General features: G+C 48.6%; 1 protein-coding gene across 4 annotated transcripts in view; it reads right to left on the bottom strand.

Annotated features, from left to right (window-relative positions):
- Positions 1–30: 30 nt before the first annotated feature.
- The window catches only part of adam9a (ADAM metallopeptidase domain 9a), a 23,659-nt gene continuing 14,781 nt past the window's right edge, over positions 31–8,908 (bottom strand). The window contains exons 10-25 of one of the 4 annotated variants that reach the window (XM_085476552.1): positions 8,842–8,908; positions 8,492–8,625; positions 8,234–8,405; positions 7,710–7,802; positions 7,517–7,621; positions 7,292–7,382; positions 7,096–7,201; positions 6,561–6,744; positions 6,400–6,480; positions 6,212–6,317; positions 5,983–6,130; positions 5,747–5,849; positions 5,419–5,478; positions 5,042–5,071; positions 4,746–4,804; positions 31–2,607 (exon numbers count right to left, since the gene is read on the bottom strand). The exon at positions 8,842–8,908 is cut by the window's right edge and continues 15 nt beyond it. In XM_085476552.1, the coding sequence (XP_085332678.1) occupies positions 2,538–2,607; positions 4,746–4,804; positions 5,042–5,071; positions 5,419–5,478; positions 5,747–5,849; positions 5,983–6,130; positions 6,212–6,317; positions 6,400–6,480; positions 6,561–6,744; positions 7,096–7,201; positions 7,292–7,382; positions 7,517–7,621; positions 7,710–7,802; positions 8,234–8,405; positions 8,492–8,625; positions 8,842–8,908 (1,609 nt within the window). In that variant the 3' untranslated portion in view covers positions 31–2,537. The remainder of the gene's footprint in view (positions 2,608–4,745; positions 4,805–5,041; positions 5,072–5,418; positions 5,479–5,746; positions 5,850–5,982; positions 6,131–6,211; positions 6,318–6,399; positions 6,481–6,560; positions 6,745–7,095; positions 7,202–7,291; positions 7,383–7,516; positions 7,622–7,709; positions 7,803–8,233; positions 8,406–8,491; positions 8,626–8,841) is intronic. The other 3 variants (XM_085476553.1, XM_085476554.1, XM_085476555.1) reach the window with 3 other exon arrangements.

The following is an 8,908-nucleotide window of genomic DNA, read 5'->3' as shown; positions in this document are numbered from 1 at the left end:
TCGCCACAAACAGGAACCTGAATGCTGACAAACTATTTTCTGTGCACCTTTATTAAGTCTGAAAGCAAACAAATCACAGTCTGTATGAACAGAGTTTATTAAATTATCATGTTCAGCTGAAGGACCTTTATTCTTCCAGGTTTGGTTTTCACAGCAAGCAGCACAAGTTTGAGCTCCACTGGCTGTAACAACCTGAACCTGTCCAACAGGTGAGAGATCATCCATCGAATCATAAAAATCATCAGTCAGCGCGGAGGCTTCCACGCCACGCAGCAACGTTAATAATTAAATGTTCAAATGACCACAGATTACAGGTGAAAAGCAAAAAGAAATGATTAAATCATTCATAATAAGAGAAAATGAAATCTTTTACACAGGTTCAGTATGAATGTAACCCCACTGAGGATGTCTGATTGGCTTTAAAGGGGACCGCTTCACGTTGGCCTGTGCTGACCCAAAATAACACTTAAAGCTTTTTCCACCTGGACCACCAGCTGTGCTGAGACCTTTTACCTGTTTGGGGTTTTTGGTAAAAGTACATGTATTCACCCAATTTCATGAAATTAGGGTCTTAAAGTCAGCTTAACCTGGAGAAATAAACACTTTAAATTACCAAGATGGCTGCTGAGCACCAAGAGTTTTGATTTTACAATTTTGTAATATTCATATTTAACATGGCCAAACTTCCAAACGCATATACACCACAAACCTTTCACATCAGCTAACTTTAAGGCAGCTAGCTAACAGGAGCAGAGACTTTGCTAAATTATGAGCGAAGTCATCCCACAAACTCCAAACTGACTCTGCACCTGAAGCTAACTGCACCGTGGAGATGCCTCTAAGCTAACTTTAAGCTTTGTGAGGTGAAGCTTTGATTGCATTACAGAAATTGGATTAATTTAAGTTGTGAATCATGAAAAGCTACTCTGACAAAGTGCAGAGGTGGAAACGATAAGAACGGATCCCCTTTAAACGCTGCAGTCAGCAGCTGCCTGTAACCTGAAGCTTCAGCTGCTCTCAGCTCTTTAAATAACTGCGTCCGACTGTCTTCACTCAGGAGCTCAGCACAGACTACGGTTTATTTTTTTGGCATGAACAGTCAAATGGCACTAAGATAGCCCTGTGAGCAACACATCAACATCCTCAGCGGAGTCCTCAGTTTCTGTGCAAAAACCCTCAAAAGAGCAAAGTAAGTGAAAAAAGGCATTTAAAAATACCAACGTGGTTACACAGCACAGTGCATCCAGGCTCGTCAGCTGCAGAACGCAAGCATTTGGTTCACCGGTGGTGTAAAAATCCCTGGTTTGAATCAGACGCCCTGAATGTGGGAAGAGTTCAGCGTGATCGCTGCTCGCCCGGGACAGGAAGCGTGGACGCTCTCGGGACATTATTGCCAAGAATTTCAAGGACTTTGTTCCACCTTCAGACGCCGTCACACATTCTGTGAATGCTCAGCAGGCTACACCCAAGTTCATGTTTCTGCTCAAGTTCTGCTTCCACTGGACATAATTCATTTTTAAAACACTGGTGAAACGGGGTCTGTGTCCCCCCAGAAGAAACATGTGGATCTACAAAAAGCTTCAACCTTAACAGAAGAGCGACAGATTTAAAAAAAGCTCCACTGAGTCAGTCACACTGGTAACAATAATCAGGAATGAGTGTGTTTTCTAAAGTCTTTGAAAGAAAGAAATGAACGATGTTGGGAGGAGCTGGTAGGTACTGCTGTTCAGTTTGATCCCAGACTTGTAGTGAACATGTTCTCAGTGCAGGTCTGAACTCATCTCATTTAGTTTCAATTCTGACAGATTAATCCACTTTGCTTGTACCAAATGTGACTGCCTACGGTTCCCAGAATGCTTTGCAAGCTCAGACTCATATTTTAACTGGTGGAAATACCTGGACAGTAGAGGCATACAGAGCAGCCTCGCCTAGTGAGCGTTCGTTCCCTGCAGAGACGGCGCCATGCTGCATGACGAACTGAGACCAGAGGAGCTACGCGCTCAGACGCTGTTTGCATATCGTAGATTTACAGTTCTGTGAAGAGCGAGGGAGCGAACGCAGGGCGAGCCAGACGATAGAAACAAACCAGTGCTCAGATACATGCTCCACCCACAACTACAAACCAGCCAATCAGAGAGAGAGGCCCACATGGCCTGCTATACTTGCTATACTTTGTTTGAAAGGTCACATGACTAAATCAGAAAGTTTAAAAATACTTAAGCAGGCTTCGTAAAACCAACCAATCAGAAGAACTCGTGCTTTCAGGACAATCCGATTGCCTGGTTAGGTTAGAGAACAGCAGCGGCTCCAGCTTGGACCTGCTGGGTTCCTGGAGGTTCTGCAAAGTTTCTTGTCCGGTCCACCTGGATCCATTTCACTGCGATGGCCGTGCAGTCTGGCCGGCTGGTTATCGTGGCTACAGAATTGTTCCTGGCTGTTGCTAAGGAACTAGCTCTGAGTTCGCTGGGAAGGGTTTGAAGATAAGTAGAAGGGGGGGGGGGGGGTCATCCAGGTGTCGTTAGAAGACCCCTGATTGGTTAAACAGGAGGCGCGGGTGCAGGTCTTTGAGGCACCAGAGGTTGAGACGCAGCAGAAGGTTTCGGTTTTCTGTGCAAGAAAGAAGAAGAAAAAGAGTTTACATTGTGACTGGCCACTAACACCACAGCGTGCACGCTCTGTTTGAGATGATGTATCACTCCGCCACAGTTCAAACTGCTGCAGAGACACAGCTACACCAGCAGTTAGCTTCTGGGTTCACTTTGCACCTAGCCACTCTAAAGACTAGCTTATAAATGTTATCCATCTATGGCCATCTAGTGTTGCCCTATTAGGAGTAAGCTGCTGTATCCAGTTTAGGATTAGCTTAACATTAGCTAGTTTCTTTCTTTGTCGAGTTAAATTAATGCTACTGTCTGTGTGTAGTTAGTTTTAAATTCTTTACTCTTGAGTCCAGTTAGCTTTAACGTTAATATATGAATTAAGTCAGTTTGCTACTGGGTGAACAAAATGTCTTCCTCTGGCTCAGGGCTCAGTGCGACCAAATGTTTCAGTGGTGCGACTAAAAAAAAATTTGGTCGCACCGGTGCCACCAAATTGTGTTCGGGTAACAAAAAAAAAAAAATCTCTGCAACCTTCCCTGTGGTCAACAACAGACACACATTTTGCCCGTATCGTGGACTAAACCAATCAGAGATAGTCAGGGGCGGGACCTCTCTGATTGGCCGTGGTCCAGTTGAAAGTGCAGGTGGAAGTGGGAGGTGAGTAGCTTGAATAAAGCGATATCGATTCATTAAATCCTGAATAGACTTTTAAATATAACTGTGTTTTGCCAGAAACGCCAGATTCTCAGATTAAAGCTCACAAAACTATTTCAAGAGCAGGTACACGGACTCCACACAAAGACGTAAACACAGACCCGACGCATCAGGATCAGCTTTGTCTTGTCGGCTTTCTCACCTGACGGCCCGTAGACGGACACGCCGTCGGAGCTCAGCGATTCTGATGCGTCGGCTCCGCGCTGCGTTTACGTCTTTTTGCGCTGATTCTGAGCTGCAGGTTTTGTCTCTCCAACCAAAATCCACCGAGCCAGCAGCAAAAGAAGCAGCAAACTGCGCTTCACATTTGATCAATGTCGTCATGAATTCCCTCTTTTATCAGTTTTGCTTCCACCACGATAAAAATCACACTTCATGCACAGCTCTCTCTCTCTGTACTTCAAGAACAGTTTCCCAGGATTACAGAAATCAGTGATGGTACCCAGCCCTAGTGAGCAGCCTAGGCCTGACAGAGTGGATGCAGCTGAGGGTGATAAGAAAAGATGAAAAGAACGATTGATAACTTTTTTGTTAAGTTAAGGCCTGATCCGTCTGAAATTCATAGCCAGCTCTGACACGGTGCCATCAACCTCTGAATGCTGAAAAAGCAGCAGTGTGTCCAGAAAACACATTATATGCTGCGATAAATGCCCGAGTGTCCCCTCTGCCCACGGCCTTTCAGCAGCAAACAGGTCGTCAGAGGAGCCGAGAGGATGTTTAACATTTTCTACAATATTGACAAAGAGTGCCAACGCACTTTAAGCACAAGATTGATAGTTAATACTTTAGAAATGAATATTGTCTGTATGGACTGCAACTTCCCCCCCCTCAAAAAAAGTGCACATGTAAAACTGCGGTGTTAAGCGATGTGGTTGAAAAATTTGAGTTAGGCGCACCGGTGCACGCATGGCAAAAAGTTAGCCTAGAGCCCTGATCTGGCTCATATTTACATCCACTTAGCTTAAATGCAGCTTTTAAGTTTATTAAATCTAGAAGACTAGAAGACAATTTAGCTTAAAATTAAATTGCATTTTAGTAACCAGCAAGCTCACAGTTGGCTTAAAATTATTTTTAAATACAGTCGATTTGGCATTAGCCACAGGTACAGCTTTGACTTCCATTAACTGTTAAGTCCAATTGTCCAGTTCAAGTTAGCATCTAAGGCTGAGTAGCTTAAATTTAGCTTCTAAGAACCATTAGCTTAAGGCTAGCTTCTATAACTAGTTAACATCAAGTTAGATCAAATCATTTAGAAGCTAATGCAAAAAGTTGTATTTTTTGGAAACATACGCTGTAGCGTCAAATGTTTAAAAAGATACAACTTTTAGTTTGAAAGTGAAGTTTCCACATTTCAGGTTTGACTGACAGTTTTTGTGCTCAGATTGTTTTCGGTTTGTGTTTCGGTGCATGTGGTGGTGCGCGACTTCTTACAGAGGAGGCGGTGGCGGCTTCAGAGCATGGGAAGGAGCCGTCCGGCTGGTTTCCACCACCTGAACACACACAGAGGAAGTACACCTGGGTAAACCTGCGAGTCATTGTCCCATTCAAACCCTCACACCGATCTACCTGGCCTGTCTGACTCTCCCAGTTTACCTGATGTCATTGGGTTAGTGAAAGCTGCTTTCTAGTTTCCTGCTGTGATGATTAACCTGCAGACACGCAGCACTAAGCTAACACTACATCAGCAGCAGTAGTTAGAGCGGTAATGAGAAGTAAGCAGGGTTTACCTCTTGTGGTGGCAGCAGCTGAGCGTGGTGCTTCACATGGAGAGAGAGCAGAGCGTGTTAGAGCTCATGCAGTCCATCAACACACACACACACACACACACACACACACACACACACACTAAAGTGATTAATCACACAGCTTAATCAGCTCATCAATAACCCGTGCAGACAGCCGCTTCAGTTCCAGTTAGATGCTGGTCGATGCAGATCAGCTGCTCGGTTGGTTAGTACAGTCTGTCACTGATTGTAAGCGATCAGCTGATCGTCCAGTCTGTGAGGTCATCTAACGACACAGTGATCAATAACTGTGTTTGGTGCTCTCGTGCTGAGGTGTGCTCATCACTACATCTAACTTCAGCTTCTACACTGAGGCTTACCGGGAGAGCATCATCACCGTCTCCATTCTCAGCCTCCTGATCAGCAGGGTCACAGCAGATCTGTGTCATTAGTAACATCATCATCATCATCATCATCAGCAGCAGCAGCAGGAGGCCGTGTGGGCGTGTCCACCTGAAGATTTTTAATTTTAACCTTCTGTAGACACGCCCACTCTGTAACGCTCACTGCTCACACAGAACAAACCGGGTAAAGCTGCAGGAGCGACTGCTGATGCTACAAACATCATCACACACCTGGACGGACAGGTGAGGCAGGTGTGTGTAAAACGAGGGAAAACGTAAACTCTCATGTGAACCCTAAACTTACCCCGTCTCTGACGATGTTATTGGCGTTACCCCGGGCAACAGATGGAGGTTGCGCTCTGGGAGGCGGTCTCCTGCTGTGATTGGCTGAAGCCATGCCGTCAGCCCTGAGGGAGACATGAGCGTGAGAGCAGCGCCACACGTGCAGCTAATGGTTTACAATTATATTCAGTGTCCCTAAACGCAGCACAGAGAACACGTGGTTCCTGCGGCCGTGGCGGCGTGTGTGCATGCACTCACTCATATCCCTGAGACCTCTTCCTGCGGCTCAGCCCGAGTCGCCGCAGCAGCTCGTTCCTGCGCAGGAAAACGAAGACGCCGAGAGCGAGCAGCGGGAGGACGAAGAAGAAGAGGACAAGCAGGCCGTCCCTGAGAGACGTGTCCTTATCTGGGGGAGGGGCACACACAGGAGGCGCGTTAACACGGGACGCCTGCCCTCAGGTAAGTCAGAGTTCTCCAGGTGACATACCGTTCCACGTGGGTCCGCTGTCAACGCTTCCACCGTAACCCGATAACTCGCAGGAAGGCGGAGCCCAGCCATAGTCGCAGTGGCAGTTCCTGTTGCTGTTGCACACCTGCGACACACAGACAGGTGACACCTGAGTCATGTGACTCACCTGACAGACAGGTAGGCAGGAGCACAGGCAGGCGACTCACCCCGTGTCCGTGACATTTGGTGTGCACATCGCAATCGTAGCTCAGGACGTCGGCGCTGCGGCACTCAAAGTTCACACACACCTGAGCGCCGCAGAAGAAGAAACGAGCTTTAACACCTCATTGTTCACTCCTCATCCCCTTCCCTCCTCCCTCCTCCTCACCTTGTTCTCTCCACACTTGGTCCCTTCGTTCACCATCCCGGGGTCGGGGACGTCCGACCCCAGCATGAAGTCCACGCCGTAGCATTTCCCTCCGGCGATTGGCGTGCTGATGATCGACGGCTCGATGCCAAACACCGTCTTCGCCTGAACGTTGGAGCACTGCAGTTTCCCACACATGGCGTTTCTATGGCAACAAACACGATGAGGAAAACGGAAGCGGCGACTTCGACAAGAATCGGAGGATTCAGGAGGAGGCTCGAAGACGGACTGTGGGAAAGACGCCTGAACACAGCACAGTCATGTGGGCGGGGCTTTGAAATGCACCCTGGGAGATGGAGTTTGTTCAGGTTTTCCCGGTTTGGTAGCGACACAGGTGTAGTGACGGTTTGGAGTGCACACATCACACAGCGCCACCATCAGGTCAAAGCTGGAGGTGCGTTTAACTTGCGTGGGACTTGAACTTTGTGACATCATCAGTCTCAGCTCCTCACACTGGGACGGACCCTAAGGAAGTGTGTGTGTGTGTGTGTGTTACCTGCTCTCGCACTTCTTGAAGCCGTTGTTGAGGTAGCCACAGTTGCCGAAGCGATCTCCTTTGCTGTTGACTTCTTTGAAGCAGAGCTCAGGAGCCGCCTTCGCCTCTGAGGAGGAGGAGGAGGGGCAAGAAGGGGGGGTCAGCTGCTGAGTAATGAGGGAGAGGAGAGAAGATGAAGTCGTACAGAGGTACGTACTGTCTCCAAAGATGGCCTGACACTGGCTGTCGTAGTGCTGACACTTCCCGTTGTAACAGTAGGCCTCCTGGTTCCTGCAGGACTGCCCGTTCTGAAACACACACACACACACACACACACACACACACACACACACACACACACACACACACACACACACACAGATGTGATGAAGTACAGCTCAGCCAGCAGCTCACCTGCTCAGGTAAATGCAGCGGACCTCACCTGGATGAAGACGTCGCTCTGACACAAGGACGAGGAGCCGTTACAGAACTCAGGCAGGTCACACTCATCTGTGCTGGCGCGACACACGGTTCCCCCCGGCAGGAACTGAACGCACAAGCACACAGTTACAGAGCCCAACACGCACGCACAGTGTGTGTGTGTGTGTGTGTGTCACGAGGCTCGCTGTGTTTACCTGACAGTTGGAGCAGCACTCGCCGTACGCACACTGAGCTCCAGACTTCAGCTTACAGGTCCGATACTCACAGCAGGGGTCCTCCTCACACTCCTGCACACACACACAGACACACACGTGGTCGATCACGTGACCGGGTTTAAACAGGAAGTTTCTGTCTCTGGCGTAAAATCATTTTAAACGTTAGAAAATCGCACAAAGACGTGAAAATGACCCACAAAGCGAAACTTTTTTGTCTTCATTTTCTGTGTGCAGGAAAACTCAACAACAGTGACACGTTAATATAAAACAGGGATGTCAAACATAAGGCCCGGGAGCCAGCTGGTCCACCGCACAGCTGTGGAACACGTGGACGGCGTAGATGTTGGACTTCCCGCTGACGAGTAGCTCGAGTTGTGTAATAAATCACTGAATCTGGGCGGGCCCTGACTGCCAGGAGCGTCGCCGCTGTTTCGGCACACGTCGTATCAAAGTGGGTCAAATCGAATGTAAGGCATGTCTAACTCATCCTCTACACATCACACCTTCTCTGAGCCACAGTCGCACTCCTCCCCGAAGTCCACCAGCCTGTTTCCACAGTAGGGGGCGCTGTAGGCCTCGTCGGGCCGCGGGACGTTCAGCAGGCACGCCCCCCCCGTCAGCAGGATCATCTTCTCAAAGTCATCGGCGCTACAGCTGCTGAAGTTCTTTGACCCTCTGCAGAGAGGAGACGCGTTAGGAGTGAGTGTGAGTGTGTGCGGGCACGTGTGAGCGTGCGGCGTAGCTCGCCGTGTGCGTCTTACGTGGCTCCAGAGTTCATGATGCAGGCGCCGGTGGGACACGTGCACTGTCGGCCGTCGTCGTGGTTCATGCCGAGGTTGTGGCCGAGCTCGTGAGCCACGATGGAGGCGAACGAGACCACGAGGTTGTTGTTGAACTGAAGGACACAGAGCACAGTTCAGTCACGTCTCACTGAAATGCACCCTGGGAGATGGAGTTCCTTCTAAAGCTGTCATTAGGATCCAGATCTTTTATTTCTCTTTTTCCCAGACGTGCGATTCAGTGAAATCGACGCCACAGAAACAATCATTTCAATGTTTTTGGTGTGTTTCATAAAACTGAATGTATTTAGTCTGCACGCATGGTGGCGTACCGCGTTGATCCCGCCTCCGTGACTCCTGGAGCAGACAGTGGAGACGAACGCCATCCCGGCCGTCTGT

Source organism: Copadichromis virginalis, linkage group LG12, assembly GCF_057382275.1.
Source record: "Copadichromis virginalis isolate Kocher_CV1m ecotype Utaka linkage group LG12, C_Virginalis_male_GT1.1, whole genome shotgun sequence".
Lineage (NCBI taxonomy): Eukaryota > Metazoa > Chordata > Actinopteri > Cichliformes > Cichlidae > Copadichromis > Copadichromis virginalis.
Note: the sequence above shows the minus strand (reverse complement) of the source record. Positions and strands in the feature narration are given on the sequence as shown.